Source organism: Zingiber officinale, chromosome 10B, assembly GCF_018446385.1.
Source record: "Zingiber officinale cultivar Zhangliang chromosome 10B, Zo_v1.1, whole genome shotgun sequence".
Classification (NCBI taxonomy): domain Eukaryota; kingdom Viridiplantae; phylum Streptophyta; class Magnoliopsida; order Zingiberales; family Zingiberaceae; genus Zingiber; species Zingiber officinale.
In genome coordinates this window covers 25313967-25334147 of record NC_056005.1, presented here as the reverse complement: position 1 = coordinate 25334147, position 20181 = coordinate 25313967, and the positions used below count along the sequence as shown (strand labels likewise).

Here is a 20181-nt window from a genome sequence, read left to right as displayed (position 1 = left end):
GAGCATGCGACCTCTGCAACATTTGACATGGCGATGGTCTTGTAATAATTATATAGACACTCACCAAGGTAATTACAAAGGTCTTCTTCCCAAATCTTGGACTCTACTAGGTTCTTTCCTTTTTCTGCATCTCATTGTTCCCGCATAATACCTCAAATAAATCCTAATTTAAGCATTGAAGTGGCCTATCAAGATCTTCTAATGCCAGTCTAAACCTCTACTGAAGTGTATTTTAGGACCTTCGCATACTTTTCACGAACAACCTTCGGAGAGTACGCACGTCAGATTATTCGCTGACCAATAATTTGACCATCAATAGTATTTGACTGAAATAGATAAGTTTGTTGTATTTGTTATCTAAGTTAACTATAATAGGTATTAATCAATTAAACATGATTGGACCAACTAGATTCTCATGAAATTCAATAATGATAAATGTTATTAGCAGATAGACTTATGATCTCATGTAACTTAAACAAAAACTAAGGTGCGTTTAGTTTATTTACATTTTCATTTCATTTTTTAGAAAAATATATTTTTTATTTATAAGAAAATGATTTTTTAAGGTTTTTCATTTTATTAAAAGAATACTCTTTTGTTGAAAATGAATGTGAAAAATATAAACTAAATATGTTTTTTATTTTATCAAAAAATTAAAATAGAAAATAACACAAAAAATTGTAAACCAAATTCTCCTGAAAAAATGATAATCCTAGTTAATCTTATTGACTATCTCTGGGTGACCGGTCCGGTTCCATGAAAATTTTTCATCGGTCATCATAGTAAATTGATTGGGAAACGCACGCGACGACCAACCCAGAAACCCAACAACCTTTGGTTACGCTCCTCATTTGGAGGAAAAATTCTTACAAATATGTCATAGCTAGAGTTTGAAACGTGGGGTTGCCTGGGTGATAACCTGAATGTTCTACCGCGGTACCATAGCCCCGGGGACAAACCAAACTCTCTCTAAAAAAAATAATAATCTCAGTTAGCCTCATTGACTATCTCTGGGATGACCGGCCCGACCCCATAGAAAATTTTCACCGATTATCTGGGTAAATCAGGAAATGCACACAACGACCAACCTAGATACCCAACATCTTTTAATTATGCTCCTCATTTAAAAAAAAAAAATCCTACAAATATATTATAGATCATGAGTACTTAGTTGATAATCTAAATATTCTACTACGACACCATAGTACGAACACTTTAAGTGTGTCATCACCCAAAAATGATAAATTTTGATAATGTCAACCAAATAAAAAATCTTTTTACCATCAAATCCACATCACGAAAATTTTTCGTAGGCAGTAAATCGGAGAAGTATATATAAAAATCTATCTGCTCGCCACTATTTTTAAATTCATTATTTACATGACATTAGACTGTAAATAATAGAGGATAGGGCATAACCATCAGACTACCGGGGCAAAATCTTCCATCTCCCATTTATTCGATATTTACATGACACGGCACATGACAGACATTCCCAAATCAAATCAAGCCATGCGGGCTAAGAACTTCAGGAAGAGAACCCTAGAGCCAGACCCCCTCGTCGATGATCCCGATGACGACGAGGAGGAGCGCCGGTAGCCCTTGCAACCTGCGAAAATCTTTGTCTTGGATGCAACTTTCCACCTTTTCTATTCCTGATGTGGATGGGGATCTTCTGTTGCTTTCAGGTTGGCGTTGGAGGAGGTGAAGCTCCTCCAGAAGCAGCGGGAGAAGAAGGCAGGTATGCCAGCTCTGACCACTGCCCCACAGCACTCACCAACCGGCCACGGTGCCGCCTTCCGTAAGGGCTCCGCGAGCAGCAGTGGGGGAATTGGCGGTGGCAGCGGCGACAAGGGCGATGGAGATGGCGGCAAGGAGGACCTCGTTCTGCAGGATACCTTTGCCCAGGAGACAGCTGTTACCATCGAGGATCCCAACATGTATGTACTGGTTTTTTAACATCCCTTTCTCAATATTTTTACAAGTCGACCCAGTGGCTCTGATGCTTTGTCTTTGAAGGCTTAAGTACGTGGAGCAAGAACTGGCAAAGAGGCGTGGTAAGAAGATCGATTCAGGTGAGAAGGAGGAGAAGGATCCGATGGATGAATTGTATGTTGTGCCCGAACATCTTAAGGTCAGCGCATATTAATTCTACTCTCGAGTTGCATTGGAAAAAAAAATAGAAACAAAATTGAATTTACCCTTTTGATTGCAGGTAAAGAAGAGAAATTCGGAAGAAAGCTCTACACAGTGGACAACCGGGATAGCTGAAATCCAGCTGCCAATAGAGTAACTAACTACCTTTTGTATTTAATTGTTATTTCTTACTAGGCACTTATTTCTAAGGGGGCGTTTGGTTCTCTCCTAGGAATCGGAATGGGAATGGGTATCATAGTATTATGGAATGGGAATGGGTATGAGCTTGGGTATCATTCTTAAAAATGATGTTTGGTTAGTTAAATATTTTCAATCGGAATGAACCTAAATTTCCTTTTTTACCCTTATAAGAAAATAAGAGAAAAAATTAGATGGGAGAGAAAGTTGAATGTGAGAGAAACATATGATGAGAGAAAATGATGAGAGAGAAAGTGTGATGAGAGAGAAAGTGTGATGAGAGAGAAAGTATGATCAGAGAAATTGAGGAGAGAGTGCATGATAGGAAAGATTGAGAAGAAAAAAAAATATGATGAGAGAGAAAGTGTGATGAGAGAGAAAGAGTGATGGAAAAAAATGAAGAGAGAGAAAGTATTATGAGAGAAAATGAAAGAGTGAGGAGAGAGAAAGCATGATGAGAGAGAAAGTGGGTTGAGAGAGAAAGAGTGATGGAAAAAATGAAGAGAGAGAAAGTATGATGAGAGAGAAAGTGAGTTGAGAGAGAAAGACTGATGGGAAAAAATGAAAAGAGAAAATGTGATGAGAGAAAATGCGAGACTGGGAGAGAGAAAATATAATGAGAGAGAAAGTGTGCTTAGAGAAAAATTGTGATTAGAGAAAATAAAGAGAGAGTGTGTGATGAGAGAGAATAAAGAGAGAGAAAGTGCGATGAGAGAAGATGAGGAGAGAGAAAGTATGATGAGAGAGAAAGTACGATGAGAGAGGAAGTATGATGAAAAAATAAGTAGAAAATGTATAATGGGAAAGAAAGTGTGATAGAAGAGAATGAAGAGAGAGAAAATAAGAAGAGAGAGTATATGATGGGAGAGAATATAGAGAGAGAATGAGGAGAGAGAAAGTATCTTGAGAGAGAAAATGTGATGATAAAATAAGGAGAGAGAAAATATGATGAGAGAGAGTGTGTGAAATTAAAAAAAATGAACAAATATACTAAGGGTATTTTTGTCTAAAACTTAATTCACAATCCTATTCCATCAAAACCCAAGGGTGGGGGTGGGTTTCATCCATACCCAAATTTTTGGGTTTCATTCCAAAATCTTGATTCCATTCCCATTAACCAAACACAAGATTTGGGAATGAATCCATTCCCTTATTCCTAAACCCATAAACCAAACGCCACCTAAATCTCTAGGCGGTGAAATTTAGATGACAGATTAGGAAAAAAGACAGCAAGTTCTGTCTATAAATGTGATTGCAGGACTGCATATGGTGTACCACTAATATGGTACTGAAAACGTGTCATTCCAATTGGAGACCAATACTGAATGACATTTTAAACTTTGCTCAAAACCTAACTTGAACGAATACAAAAAATTTAAATAATTGCAGATGTTCCATGCTAATTAAATGTACATTTTAATACCATAAAATGGCCACACCCTGACCCTTGTGGAGTAAACTTCTTGGGTGTTTATAGGGAGTATTGTCTCAATGAACATACCCAAAGAAACACCATAAATGACTCACTAAACACAGGGTTCTCTTTAGGGGATTATGAGATAGAAGAGGGTGATCTTCTTGAGTTGTTCCGGAGGGATGTGGTAATATATTAATGTTTAAAGGAAGACAAAGTATGTTTCAGGGGTACCTTATACAACTATTTGAATGCTATGTAACATTTTTCTGAACTTTTTATTTCCAATTGAAATGCATCAGTTGAATAATGACATTATTTGATAATTTCATCGGCCAGACTTTTACCCATGCTAAAAAGGCTCATAGTAGCATGGTAATGTCGGTGCTTATGTTGACATGCAATGATGCAACTCTATTGAAGAACTACTTTCTTTTTCATTCAATATACCATCCACTTGTTCTATGTCGCTTATTGCAAGTTAGTGAAAGAATATCCTCTAATCTAGTAGATAAATACACTGTTCTTAGTCTTTTTATTCTTATTTCTTATATACACACTTTTTATTAGGATTTTTCTCATCCTACAGATACAAGCTACGGAATATTGAAGAAACTGAGGCGGCCAAAAAGCTATTGCAAGAGAAGAGGCTTGTCAGTAAAACTAAATCAGAATTAAATATTCCTTCAAGTTATAGTGCAGATTACTTCCAACGTGGTCGGGATTATGCTGAAAATCTTCGGAGAGGTTTGTTCTGTATATAAAATATTGTGTGTGTTTTTATTCTCTTTGTGAATTTATCTGTTGCAAAATGTACTTTTAGATATAAATACCATTTGTTTGTATAGTGGATGGTGGTCCAAGAGAAGTAAATCTTGTAGGATTAATGGATATTAGGCAGGATTTGTTAATACATTGAGCATCTTTATGGTGGAATTGAGACTGTTCACTTCTTACAGTTGGTGAATTGAATAGTGCAGTCAATATGGATGCATTAAATTCCAACAGCATTAAATGTACATGGCCTTAAACAGAGGCTCCTAATGTAGGAAAATGATGAAAGTAGAAGGGTGACGAGTATTTGATTAAAAAAATAATTAAGATGGAAGTTTAAGTTATTGTATCATATCATTTTAGGTCAATACGGTATATAGGGAGATAAAACTAGTCAATTTGTAAAGTTGTTGAACTTTCTAAAAATTTTCATTGTTTACATTTTGTCATATGACAGTCAACAGTCCATTTGTATGACAACTGACTATTTAATTTGAAGTATAACTATATAGTATATGTAGCTACATACTATGCATTACATGAAGTAATCAATGAGCTCATGAGAGCTCATCTTAAACACATGATTGAAGTTTTTGGTACTGAGCCTTCCTACTTTTATGGTTTCAGCATATAATACATTGATCAATCAAATCAAAGCTTCAAGATCATTTATATATCATATCATATTCTTGTGTTGCACCTCTTCCAAGTTTGTGAGTTCAACTTTCAATTATCAATCAACATAGATTGATACACATGTGGATAAACTAATTCAAATATCAAAGTACTTGGGAGCAATAATTAATCTGGGTATGAGAAATTAGTGTGATCTGACATGGATGTTGCAAGATTTGATGCCATGAGCCAATGCAAGACATTGTAGTAGTAGAGAGACTGACAAATCTCATTAGTAGAGATTCACTGATGAGTAAGGCACGATATATGCTACACATCTTTGGGGTTTTTTTCTATGAAATTATAATTCAGTTAATTATGAAATTGTTATTCTTGTTTTTGGTAGTAAACAAACCAAATATGAGGGGATACAAATTGTGAGGCCAGTTCAAACCGAATTAACTTTTGTAATTGCATTGAGGATTTGCCTTGGATGAGACTATCAGTTGAAGACTATGTATACCCAATTTATATTGATGATTAGTTTGTGTTATATTTCACTTTTAGACTAATCAGGTGCCATTAAGGAAAGAGGAACCATGAGGATGATTGTTATCAGAGGATGCTAAATTTTGATAGCATAACTACAGAATGAAAGTTCTAAACAGGAGACCACCACCAACTCTATTATTTCCTCTAATTCTAAAGAAATTGAGGAGCTGGAGATTGGTTCCTTGCTTAGTATCCCCAAATGAACTCTCATAATATAAAAATTTTATCAATTGGTACCTAGTTAATTTTTAGGTTCTATGTAATCTGAGACACTAAAACCCCATGGCTGGCTTAAATTAAGTCGTTGCAATGTTCAAATCATAATTTTATTTTATATTTTACTTGGTTGAGGATATATTTTTCTTTTATTTCTATTTTGACTATTTTTGGTACACCTGATATTATTTTGTCCAAGTTTTTAATGAGACTAGATAGTAGTAAAGTTTACAGGATAATCCCATTTAATTGTTCTAGTCCAATAAATGATACACAACGGTTTTATACTTTTTTATTATCTTGTGAGATCTTTGGTGGAGGTGTGGAACCATGTGATATTACCTACAAAGGCACAAATTTTTATCTTTTACTGCATCAAGTGAGGATCTCATAGTCGAACCAAGTAATTCTCAACCTTTTGTGTTTTTGATTGACATCTTCCTGCATCACTGCACAAAAATAAAACATTATGGCATTGGTGAATTCTATATTCTTGACATGTTGATTTATACCCTCTCCAACATACTAATTCCCCTCCACAACCATTTGACAAGGAGAATAGTCTAAAAACCAATTGAAGTGAAAAAGTGGTAACCGCAACGGTAGATTTGCTGGCATCTATTCTATATATAATTGCAGCCTTATCTGATCTTTTTTGTTAGCTATTTTATTGTAGCAGTTTTTATCACAAGAGACCCCCCTCCCTTATAAAAAAAGTTCACTAGGCTTTAATCAAAAAATAATTATCTGTAAGTTCATATGGACTTGAGTAGACAGCCTATCAATAACCTATTTGTTGAATTGACAGAAGAATCTTCAACAAACTGATTAGTTAATTCACATCAACCCATCAAGAACATCACTGAACTTCAAGATACATCATGACTCATTATAACACATGTATTGTTGATTAAATGTCTATAAGTGCCTAGAGGTTACAGGTTTGAGTCTCGAAAATAGCCTCTTGCAAAGCAAGGTAAAACTACATACAATAGACTCTTCTCCGGCGTCCGCATTGGCATGAACTTTGTGCACCTGGTTGCCATTTTTAAGCTTATTCATCAAAATCATATTAAATAGTAATACAACTAGAACTGATTTAGATGAACAACTAGTGAGATGAAAAATCATATTAAATAGTAATACAACTAGAACTGATTTAGATGAACAACTAGTGAGATGAAAATGCACAAATTTTTAGATAAAAACGGAGTCATAAGAGGATATTGATACCCATCTAGATGGCATATGGAAGTACATGAGCTTATATTTGTGAATGTAGGATATGACTTGCATGGATTAAAATCTTGAGTCGTTTCGCTCAATACAGGCGAAACATTTAGTGGATTGGCACGGACAAAAACACGCCCCCCTCGGTCCCCCGTGTTGGCCTAGCGATGTGTCCAGATTTGGCGCACGAGCCTAGCGACGTGTTCAGACGCGTCGCGCGGGTCATGCGTGCTCGTTGTCATGGTGGCGTGGAACATGAGAACATTTTTAAGTTAGATTAAGTAAATAACATTAGGTTAATAATTTTAATTAACTCTTAGCTATGATTGATATAATTTGAAAGGGCAGCCCGGTGCACGGGGAAGGATCCATTGTACGCAGCCTTACCCTGCTTTTTGTAAGAGGCTGTTTCTAGGATTCGAACCGACCTTTTGATTACAAAGCAACAACTTTACCGGTGCGCCAAAGCTCCCCTTCTATGATTGATATAATTTGAATAAGCTTAATTAAAGCTTAATAAAATTGTCCCATTAATTTAATATATGTATTATTTTTAAAAAATATTTTATTTTATTTAAATTTTTATTTTATTTTTAAATATTTAGATTTTTTATTTTTAGTTAATATTTTTTATATTTAAAAAATATTGAAACTATAACGGCATGACACGATTCGATATCGAAAATGTATTGTTCTAGTCCGTGATTGAAATCTTGACACGATTTGAGATTTTAAACTATAATGACTTGTGAAACTATCATAGTGGGTCATAGTTTCATTGATGCATATTCCACATGATTCACTTCATCATCCATATAATGATGCTTGTATGAATCAAGCCTTTTATGAGAGAGGTGCCTGGTGCTAAAGATGACAAGATCATTGTGCCAATTAAATGTGATGCTAAAGATGAGAATATGGTGCAATACTCCTCCAATGAATGTTACTTTGTTAATTATTGACCTTGGTTGACAACCGCTTTGTCACACATGACAAGGAAATATACATATGGCCATATTAAAACAGAACTAAATACACAAACAATAAATCAAGGCACTCACACTCTTCACTCAAACTTAATTCAAGAACAAGGAAATGCAACTTCAAGTAGTAAAGCTAACTTTCATGTATAGGAGATAACAATTGGAGCGCTCTCCTTTGTCACTCTTGCCCTTAGATCAAAGAAGTTTTGAATTATTCCAAGTTAATTTGAGAAGGAAATGAGAGATGTAGGAGTGACACCAATCTTACTATCCCTTGGAGATAATAAACAAAATTTACACTCATGATTTGCTCGAGATAAAAGGTCCAAAACTAATCTATAGAAGGGCAAGTTCCTTAAAAAATATTCAATGTGTACTAATGTTATTCGAGGTTCCCAATTCCTTAATCTAGGATACTTGATAACTTGCCTGTTGTTAATCTTAACTAGGGTTATAGTTGTCAAATCCTTCACAATTACCATTTAGACTCGGAATGTGGAAGAGCAGCTGAACTGAATGAAGAAGAAAAGATGTGAGAGTCACGTATGCTAATTTGTAAATTGTCTAATGACAATTACATTAAGCTATCTAGCTCGTTGATTCATTTGCTGTTGTGAAAACTTGTAGTTCTCACTCTTATTTGTCTGACTTTTCTAGACTTAATAATTAGTCAATTCTTAACAGAAACATATTTTGCCAGATTGGGAAGATACATATCATCAATTCCGAATTGTGTCTAGCAAAACTATAATCCATTTTAATTACAGTTAACTATTTTTGAATGTTTGGTGTATGTTTAGTGTTTCAGTTATTGATAGTTGCTCTGTTTATTGACAAACCAGATTTATTGATAAATTTGCTGAATGAGCATATTCCCTGGTATTCAGTAGTTGACCTTTATATTGCAGAGCATCCAGAGTTGTACAAAGGTCGAGGTGCCCAACTAAATGAAATGGATGGAAAATCAACAGAAACTAATAATTCAGATGCCGCAAGACGGAGGCAAACTGCTACTGATGAATTTATGCTTGAGCGATTTCGGAAACGAGAAAGAAATCGCGTTATGCGAAGATGATGTTATGTGCAAGTGTGACTCATGATCTAAAGTTTTTTTGAGGCATTGATGGATTTGAGTGAAACTTGTCTGAATCTTAGCCATTGAAAACACCTAATTATAATTATTACAACGTAGATCATCCACACTGAAGCTACACATCATTTCATAGTGTGGTCTGTACAAGTATAGTTGCTATCAAGTTTCAGCTTTGACTTGTATATTATACCAAATTTCAACAAATTTAAATTACTTGATACACGCGGCTAATGTAACGCCTTCTCTAATCTCAAGAAGCATCTAATAACTCATTTGTGATAAATTTTAGTAACTAGATATTCTGTTTTCCTGTTCTAAGTTACACTGCAAAAGCTATTAGAAGAGAAATCTTTGATTACAGTCTAACTTGGAGTTTTGACGAAATTTTTTGTTGATGTCTTACTCCTCCAAAAGCTAAATTTATGTTTTGAGAGGAAAAATAACTTGCTATGTTCAAATACCTAAATACCTGATTTTGCAATGATAGAGCTGCCTTATTGTAACTTTCATTTTTATTGCTCATTGTTGTTCACTTCCCTTTTGCGAATTGATTTTGGTGAAAGTGTCATAATAGGAAAGGAAGTCTCCAATTTCTATGTTTGTGCTTTGAATGTTGAAATGTTGCAATTTCAATGGAAATGTATGTTCCTTGATTGAAGTGGTACTAATTAAATATGTAACTAATATTTTTTGTGAAGGACCACACTCCGTGAATATGTTCTATCTATAAGCATCAATTCAGTTGTGGGGTAGCAGTCTAATGCTTGTACTAGAACTGAATTCACTTGATCATTGTGTAGTGGATAACAAACATGATGAAAATGGGAAGTGAAGTTGGAATCTTTTAGCCTCCTTTTGAATATGAATTCATGATTAAAGTTTTGTGAAATGCATTTGGTGTCTTCTGAAAAATATGCTGCTATTTGTTAATTTAATTATGCTAAGCATCCATTCTTTCAATTGCTTTCACTGATCCCCAACTTGGAAGGATGATGCACTCTGAAGTTGAAGAGTTTATTCTCTTCTATAATTTTGAAGAGTTTACAAAGCATTAATTACTGTAATTTTATAGCTAGAACTGTCAGCTAGATACTTAGTAAAATTTGACATTAATGAAGTAGGTGGCTATTAAGTAGAACTTAAAGAGTATTCATCTGATCCACATAGATTGGGAAGTCCCTCCAACGCTTGTTGATCAGCTAAAACATTGGTGAGCCTATGTACAAGGCACGAATTAGGCTTGGGATAGAATCGAAGATTCTCAAAACTACATCCTAACCGGTGAGTCATATATAAAAAAAAGTTGCCCCAAAGATATGGGTACCCAATTCTTTCCCTTGTCTTTTCCAACACAACATATAACTTTCATCATTACCAAAGGAAAACCGAATGATTTAGCAACAAATGTTTAGCAAGTTTAGTTGTTTTCGTTAAAATATATAGAGCATCACTCTACCGTTCTAGGTCTACAACTCATGCTACTAGCTCTCAAGCTCTTTCCCTGGATCCAATAGGAGAACACAATTTCGAGAATATGATGGAACCCTAATCTCACTCCAGTAATAGACATTTCTAAGCAGTAGATTACAATACTGGACACTTCTAGTCAACAGACCTATAAACCTACTACTACTTCATGCCTGGTCTCATCTCCACTACCTATAGTACCTCCACTCACTCGTAAAAATATCATCCATGACATTTGTTTTACCCACCTATCACATACCTCTCTCCTCTTGACAGGTCCCTCTCTTCTAGGCACCTACCTGTCGCATATAACACTCCTCTTTCTAGACCCCTCTCTTATCTCTCTTCTCAAATCACTAGTAAGCATGCCTTCCTCCAGAAGCAATCTCCTTTTCTTCCCTCTCAAGCCACCTCCTCTTTCGATAAAAGGCCTTCCAAACCTCCAAGGTAAGACATCCTCTCAGAAGTAGAGTGCAAGTTATCGAGACCAGATCTCCTGGTCCACAAAAAAATAAACTAGGGGATGTCCCACTCCCAATTAAGGTCGGATCGTAATTGTGATCCGGCCGTAATTGGTTGCGATTTCTTCATGGGTTCACCGCTCCCACCAGATTATAGTTTGGGTCGAAGCAGACGGCCGGAGGCTGCCCCCTAATCAGCGCCCGACAACCTAAACACTTACCCACCTATATATAAAAATTTCTGTGTGGTTTTTGCTTATTTAGTTTATTTTAGTCCCCTATAAATTTCTATGCTAAATAAAGGAATTTTCTTGGTACGATGAACTAAACTCTCTTACTTGGTTAGGAAGGCTCTATCTTGTTACTCCCACATGCTCCTTTTTCCTCTCTTTCTAGGTCCTTTTTTAATGGGTCGACAGTAATTGTATCAGGAATAGTCGAAATATTGGCTGAATAATTCCAATCTAAGCTAAGTTTTAGGGGTTTACTATCCGAAGTCTTACAAAATAGTCGGGGCAATGTTTCAACTGTAGGACCCTGTACAAGTGAGTCTCCTTGAAAGATAAATAAAGTAAGTTGTAGGAAAGATAAGTAGAATATCCTGTCTCCTGACTTAATCTCTCTCTAAATTAAAATAATCTCTAATCACCCCAAACTAACTATTTAAGCACCTAAACTCATTCCCCAACCTTAAAACTGTTGGTTGCTACTCGGAAAACCTAGAGGTTCCACTGTACAAAAATTTTGTACAAAGGTCTGAACCTTTTCCTAGCTACTATGTGTTCTTTTAAATTAAATTTTGGATCGCCTGCGGAACTTAACACGTTTGATCCAAAACTTAATATATTCGTTCTTTTAGGTTTTGACTTGGGTCTCCTGCGGAACTTAACACTTTCGACCCAAATCACCTTAAGTTATTAATTCCATTAAATATTAATTTCCATAATTGGTTCCCAGTACTGACGTGGCGAGGCACATGACCTTCTTGGATATGGGAGCAACCACCACCGACTAGACAAAACCTTTTATAGAAAGCTAATATTTAATTTCCTAAAATAACTTTAGGTTAACCGAAAAGAACAATCAAATCACAAGGAAAAATAAAATAAAAGAACACAACATCGAAAAACATATTCGAAATACTAGAATCGTAAGCCTCTTGTATTTGGTATTATTTCCATAAATAACTAGCATGATGCAGAAAAGGAAAAACTACTAGTTATACCTTCTAGAAAGACCTCTTGATCTTCTACCGTATTCCTCTTCTAACCTCGGACGTTGTGTGGGCAACAATCTTCCGAGATGAGAAATCACCAACCACCTTCTTCTCCTCCTAGCTAGGTTCGGCCACAAAAAAGCTTTACCAAGGATGAAGAACAAAACACCAACCAAGCTCCAAGAGATGCAAGCTTTCTCTCCTTCTTCTTCTTCTTCTCCAAGTAGTATCCGGCCACCACAAGAGCTCCAAGGGAGAGAGAGGTTCGGCCACCACAAGAGGAAGAGAGGGAGATGATGATGATGGCCGGCCACACCAAGGAACAAAAGAGGGAGAGAAATAATAGAGGTTGTGTGTCATGAAGGCACCCTCACCCCTTCTTTTATATTCCTTGGCCTAGGTAAATTAGGAAATTTAATTACAATAAAATTTCCTTAATTTCCTTGACATGATTTAATTGAGAAAAATAAAATAAAATTTCCTAATTTAATCTATATTGGCCGGCCACATCAAGGGGAAACAATTTAGACAAGTTTTAATCAACAAATTAAAACTTCCTAATTTGTTCCCGGAAATTTTAAAAATAAAATTTCTCTTCAAAAATCTCTTCATGGTTGATAAAAGAAAATTTCTATAATTTTAATTTTACAACATGTGAATAATTTTTAAAGAGAAAATAAAATATCTCACCAATTTACAAATAAGGAAAGAGATCTCTTTCTTTAATCTTTTGTAGATCTTTTACAAGAGAGATATTTTAATTTTAATTCTCTTTAATAAATTATATCTTCCACATAATAAAAATTAAAATTAAAATCTTTTTTTAATTTAATATGGCCGGCCCTTCTAGCTTGGGTTCAAGCTAGGGCCGGCCACCCCAACTTATGCTTAGGCCGGCCCTAGCTTGGTTCCCAAGCTAGCTTGGCCGACCCCCTTTGGTACTCTATAAATAAGAGGCTACGATAGGGACCGAGAGGAGGAATTGGTTTTGGTGTCCCGATAAAATTAAGCATCCCGTGTTCGCCCCGAACACACAACTTAATTTTATCAATAATAATTCATTCCACTAGAGAACTATTATTGAACTACCGCACCAATCTCAAATTATATTTTTGGGTTCCTTCTTATTATGAGTGTGTTAGTCTCCCTGTGTTTAAGATATCGAATGCCCACTAATTAAATGAGTTACTGACAACTCATTTAATTAATATCTTAGTCCAAGAGTAGTACCACTCAACCTTATCGTCATGTCGGACTAAGTCCACCTGCAGGGTTTAACATGACAATCCTTATGAGCTCCTCTTGGGGACATTATCAACCTAGTATCTGTAGGACACAGTTTCCTTCTATAATCAACAACACACACTATAAGTGATACCATTTCCCAACTTATCGGGTTTATTGATTCATCGAACTAAATCTCACCCACTGATAAATTAAAGAAATAAATATCAAATATATGTGCTTGTTATTATATTAGGATTAAGAGCACACACTTCCATAATAACCGAGGTCTTTGTTTCTTTATAAAGTCAGTATAAAAGAAACGACCTCAAATGGTCCTACTCAATACACTCTAAGTGTACTAGTGTAATTATACAGTCAAGATAAACTGATACATAATTACACTACGACCTTCTAATTATTTGTTCCTTTCCATTTTGGTCGTGAGCTACTGTTTATAATTTATAAGGTACTGATAACATCATCTTCTGCATGTGATACCACATACTATATTATCTACAATATAAATTAATTGAACAACTACAACTAAATGTAGACAATTTGACCAAATGTGATTCTTTATTCATAATGAATGTTTACAAAGCTTAGACTTTCAGTATACACTCCAACAAAAACATCTAAAACAGGCATTGGTTTTACGAAAATCACCCATGATAATAACTTTATAATTTTCTACTCATAACCAACTTCTACAAATCATAAAAAAAATTATCTTATTAAAATTTATTTATTTTTAAATACTTTATAATATTACCTACTTTCGTCACACCCTTAGATTTAAAATTTCGGAGTTAAATATTTATGCTTTATAAGAAGGAAACTGAGCGGAGGATGGAAAAAAAATACAGTGCAAATTGGCAAAAGGTGACTGTGATCGTTCTCAATCTATTCGTTAATCCGTCCCAGAGTTAATACGGAGATGGTAAATCATGAGTGATTATCATCATTTAGAATAGTGACTGGTCTGTGAGGGAGGTATTTATCTCGGATCTTAAGTTGGCAGTACGTCATGAGCTAGCCACTGTACCGTCCTGAGTGAATAAAAATTTGGACCATTTTTCAATTTATGCGTATCATTCTTGCATGAGGCTATAATAATCTTCTCTGTATAATTTCAATTTTATCGGATGTTAGAGACAAGCATACATGGAAGGAAGGGCATATGCTAATTTTATAAAATAAAATCAACAAGCGGACCTTGTTTTTTTTTGTCATTTAAAAGGATTGTTTAATCAATTGGGTTGCATCTCTTGTCTAAAACTAGAGCGGGATTCTAGCATTCTAGAATTTTTCTTTACAAATTTGAGATCTGTGTCACGATCGAGCATGACAGATTCTAGAAATATTATCTTTAAGAAATTGTGATCTGCGTCACTATCGGGCAATCATCGAATGTTGCCATTGTTTTGTTTTTTAAATTTTAGTTTTTCTTTTTACTCCCAGAGGCTGATTCTGGAAAGCGAAGTTTGACCGTTTGCTGCGGCACAAAACTGTTGGCCATCGACAACAATTGCTGAGTAGTTCTCGCGCTCCAATTCAACGCTTAGCTTTGACCATCTATCCCGTCAGTCCACAACAACCTAACAAAATACAAAACAAAAAAAATATTTCATCAAGAATTTTTTTATCAAAACTAATCATGAAACTATAAATGGACCCACATTTTCCTCCAAAAGGTCTAGCTTCATCTTTAATCTCTATGTCAGTCCTTGCGCGTTTACTATTCAGTAATCAAGAGCAAATATTTTTATTTGCTTTTCAATTTTTTTTAGAGTTTGTTCACATCATAATTCATAAACCCTAATAGTCTTTAGTGTGGAAAATAAGAATATGAATGCCTAACCGTTGAATTCTTTCAAATGACGGATTTTGAATTATTATCGATAAGTTCTTCAACAAGAAAGTATAATTAGACCATTATCTCGTGTTTTGTTCAAGTGGGGGTCGTTCATTAAATTGGTAGCAGTTCTGCTCGAGTTTTCATATATCTGCAGATTTGTTAGCGTATGTGGAGTTATTTAAGGGGGCGTTTGGTTTAAACGTAGGAATGGGAATGGGAATGAGTTTGATAGTAAATTGGAATGGGAATGGGTTTAGCCATTCCAATACTGTTGTTTGGTTTATAAATTTTGATTAGGTATGATTACCAATACTGCTGTTTGGTTTGTCAAAGGGTTGAGAATGCAAATATAATAAATATAATATTTACCCTTAAAATAAATATAGTATTCCTAATAAAATTAAAAAATATTAATTATAGGGTCATTAGTTGTCATCATGCCATGGAAAATATTATTAAAATAGAATTAGGAAAAAAATTTAAATAGGAACTATATATAAACGAGATGATTTGGAAGCAAATACTAGACTTCCGTTGTGCGTGTTTTGGTATTCATGGTGGAAATTTCCTAGTTTTTTTTTGTTGATCATTTACGGATTCAACGAACCTTTTTTTTTTAAAATTTTACTTTGAATTCATCAGTTTGAGTTTCTCAGGTGCTAGATTTCGCTTTGATCGGTAGTGATTTAGCTTAGTCCCTACTTTCTTGTGTGTGCACTGGCGGATATAACGTTTGTGCACAAATATTTATTGAGCACGCAGAGTATGAAGGACTTCGATTTGTTTTTAGACATGCTTTATCTTTTACAACTGTATTCCCAGAAGCTTGCATTGTTGAGAATTTTGATCAAACAGATTGGGCCAATTGTGGAATTTTTTATTTTTTTCAATGGTTGCAAAATTTGTTATGATTGTCTTGAGGTGAAGTCATTGACTGTGGCAGCGATAGATCTATTCTATTTTTTGTTACAACCAACAACAATCTCAATCGGCTATACAAGGCATACAAAAAGATAATTGTGATACAAAAAGATAATTGTGATGTGAAGTGAACCCATAGAGCAGGGAACAACGCAAGACGATCAGGATCATAACCAGTCAGTATCTTCATTTACTACTTGCTATCCATTCCAAGTTGTCTTTCTATTCCATGTCGCACAGGCAAGTAAACAAAGGAAAAAAATAATGTGAGAAATAAGTAATAAAATGAAATTATATTAACAACTAAATAAAAGAATGAGGAGCAATTATGTTTACAATTGTTATCACAAAATTTATGGAAGAATTCTTCTATAACTCACATATAAACTTTCCAATCTTGCTACTACAACTCACCCATGTCAAGAAATATAATAACTTTAACTGAACAATCAAGAAAAATAATTGTGTTACAGTAGCATCCACTTGTTTAATCACACACAATTTGATATTCATATATTTAGCAGGGAATAAAAATGATCAATTGTCTCCAAAACACCTAAAAAAAACTTGTTTCCACAAAATCCAACAATGTTATCACAAAACTCAGCAATGTTATCACAAAACTCAACATATCAGTCATGGAACCCAAATAGTTTTCATAAAATTCAGCAATGTTATCACAAAACTCAGCATAACAGTCATGAAACTCAAGTAGTTGCCACAAAATTCAGCATCACTATCTACATACTTGGGGAGGGAATGAGCAGGCTAACTACATAGTTCCTTCGCAACTCTGAAGGAAGATTGAATAACACATCAATCTTGTCCTTATCTGCAGTGAATATATTAGCTGCTTTGAATACATCACCACTAGGAAGACTGAGGTTCATTAGCTCAGCAATCACATCTTTCATTCTTTTTGAAGCCATTTTTTCTCGCAAATTTTCTTCTACCATGACATTTGCAATGGTCACAAAATTTGCATTAAAACCATCCACAAAAGTGCGAAATTCATTGTTCATGTCTTGTAGTTGTGTCACAATATCCAAGTGTGCTGTTGGTTTTTTTTTTCTTGCAACTTTATCTCGAGTTGTTAATGGTTGTTTTCGTTTTGTCGCTGACTTTGTCACATCAGTGTTTTGTGAACCAGTGGGGGTTGATTCTGATTCAAAATATACATTATTGTCTTCTTCATACTCATTTGAAAAAGGATAGAATGCACCCAGATTTTCACCTCCACTTTCATCATTTTGATCAACTTCCAAATTGTAAATAGCATCTACATATCCTTGAACAACAGCACCAATAGCTCTATCTCTTCCATAAACTAATTCAAGTTGATTCAAATATGGAAATTTGAAATCCCACATTCCTTTTGCCTCTTTGTGAGTCTACAAAATATAAAATACATATGATTAAAAAAAGTTTAAGGAAATATGAAATGAAAGATTTGAGAGAGTAAAAAATTTCGGACACTAATACATAAAATTACCTGACAGTAGCTATCAAACCATTGCTTTTCACATGCTATTTTTTTCTCCACATCATTCCATTGACATCCACTTTGCCTACACATGTCATTAATAATATGAAATCTTGTCTTTAACCACTTGATTTTGGATTCAAGATGAGGTGTAACTTGTTTTGTAAAAGTAGGGATCTTGCTTAGCATTCTCTTATGCACTTCAGTCATGTAATTTCTTTTAAAACCACCATCTGTCTTCCATGAAGGATCACAAGCCATATCTTGAAGAGTTGCAATTAATACTTGAACCTCATTTTCTGTCCAGAAACATTTATTTCTCCCACGTCCTCGAACTATTTGATCTTGCTCCATCCTAACATATAATAATGTTATACCAAATTTGCAAGTAAAATCATTAAAAGTCATGAGTAAAAAAGACAATGGTTATAAGAAACTAAAACATGTTATACAAAATTTATCAGGAAACCAAATGTATTCGATGATAAATAATATATAAACCAAAATAAAATAATTACTGGATTAAATAAATAACAATTACGTCTGCAGAACAGACACCTTCTTAAACATGACAATCATGTTGAAACATTCATGAAAATACAATAACAAAATCTTTAACATATCCCCTTGCCCATAAAAGGTCAAGGATGCAATCTTTCACTCCAATGATTAAACATTTCAAGTGCCAATGAATTTCTAAAGTTGGTCCATTCTTCTGTTGGGGTGATACTTGTCACATATTCATCATCTTCGAAGTGTTCATCTTCCATGTCATCTTCTTCAAATGGTTCCAACTCTTGTGGATCAAAACTCATGTATTTTCGAATCAGATTGTGTAAAAGGCAACACGCTAAAATAATGCGCACTTGAGTTTCAATTGGAAAAAATGACGGGGAAGCTAATATTTTCCATCGCCCTTTAAGCAACCCAAAGCATCTCTCAATCACATTTCTGGCCTTTGAATGTTTCATATTAAAATACTCTTCGGCTGTATGTGGTCGGTGACCATGAAACTCATTTAGGTGGTACCGTTGCCCTCGAAAAGGAGCTAAAAATCCATCTGCATTACAATATCCAGAATCCACCAAATAATAACAACCTTCAAGGACACAAAAAAATATTTCACATTAATTATGAGTTTGAATGAAGTTTTATATTGAAAAGCTAACTAGCTAGTGCAATACCAATTGTACCTTGAGGAACTTTAAGACCGTTAGACCTAATCATAGCATCTCTAAGCACACGACCATCATGTGCAGAACCCTCCCATCCAAGTAAAACATATATAAATTGCATGTTTGGACAGCAAACACCCAATACATTTGAAGCTATATTTGCTTTTCTAGTGCGATATCGAGGTTTTTGATCAGAAGGAGGTGTGGCTTTGATTAATGTACCATCCAAAGCACCTAAACAACCCTGTCATTTAAATATTTAGAAAAAGTAATAAATAAGATGGTTTTTTTATTTCCAGTAAGTTATAATTTTAATAAATACAAATACAAAGTACCTTGAAACACCGACAACGATCGTCTTGACAATCTTCAGTAATAGGAACTGGTTTTTTAAGCAAAATGGAATGCAATTTCAAGATTGCTAGAAGGCAACTATTAAAATGGCGACTGATAGTTTCTCCACTTCGTAAAAATAATAGACTCATTGTCCTATTTTTTTGTGGTGAGCCAAAACATACACAAAAATAGCAACTACTTCTTGTAGAGACATATTTTTGGTGTCTTTTAAATCTCCAATATCTCTTACCATGTCACATAATATTCCAAAAGTGCGTCTATCCATTCGAAGCTCGCTAATACAAGCAGTATCAGAGTTTTGAGTGAGTCTAAACACCCAATTCATTCTCTCAACTGTTTTCTCTTTTTTGGTTTTAAGTGGAGGCCTCATGATATACAAATGTAGCAACAACAATCGATACCACATAACATACACAACACTGAACACGTTCACCATTGATGCTATAATCCGAATATTTCGAATGATTTTGCGTCTTCTACTAGCAGTAGGAATACGAGTCATTATCTTCTACATAGCAATAAAGAGAAATTAATAGTTACATACAAAATAAGAAAACTCACTTAATTCTAATCTCACTCATCTTGAGTAACGAATCATAAGTAATTAATCAAGAATTCAAAAAAAATCCAAGGACACTTTCTGGGAAGATTTAAGCCCTAAGAAAAACCAATGCTTAAATCCAAGGACATGATCTAATCCACTTATGCAAGGACAGATCAAGGTTGGTTAACAAGGTTGGTTAAAACCAATGCTTAAATCCATGATCAAGGTTGGTTAAACCCAATGCTTAAATCCAAGGACATG

The 20181-nt window shown here is 34.7% G+C and overlaps 1 protein-coding gene and 1 non-coding gene across 2 annotated transcripts; one reads left to right on the top strand and one right to left on the bottom strand.

The window, feature by feature from the left end:
• The first annotated feature begins 1438 nt into the window (after window positions 1–1438).
• Window positions 1439–9459, top strand: LOC122030155 (protein COP1 SUPPRESSOR 2-like). The gene is made up of 6 exons (XM_042589321.1): window positions 1439–1595; window positions 1689–1940; window positions 2020–2134; window positions 2216–2289; window positions 4338–4495; window positions 9027–9459. Exons 1-6 carry the CDS (start codon window positions 1471–1473, stop codon window positions 9191–9193), a joined length of 891 nt encoding a protein of 296 aa, XP_042445255.1. The 5' UTR covers window positions 1439–1470; the 3' UTR covers window positions 9194–9459.
• Window positions 9460–14641: 5182 nt separating this feature from the next.
• On the bottom strand, window positions 14642–14746 carry LOC122030753. The gene has a single exon (XR_006125592.1). It is a non-coding gene; the product is annotated as a U6 spliceosomal RNA (small nuclear RNA).
• Window positions 14747–20181: the final 5435 nt, after the last annotated feature.

Excerpts from the sequence above, each read along its gene's own strand:
- LOC122030155 (XM_042589321.1), top strand. The coding sequence starts at position 1,471 with ATGACACGGCACATGACAGACATTCCCAAATCAAATCAAGCCATGCGG. Across the intron at positions 1,596-1,688 it reads GACGACGAGGAGGAGCGCCG|GTTGGCGTTGGAGGAGGTGA; the intron begins GTAGCCCTTGCA and ends TGTTGCTTTCAG. Across the intron at positions 2,290-4,337 it reads GAAATCCAGCTGCCAATAGA|ATACAAGCTACGGAATATTG; the intron begins GTAACTAACTAC and ends CTCATCCTACAG.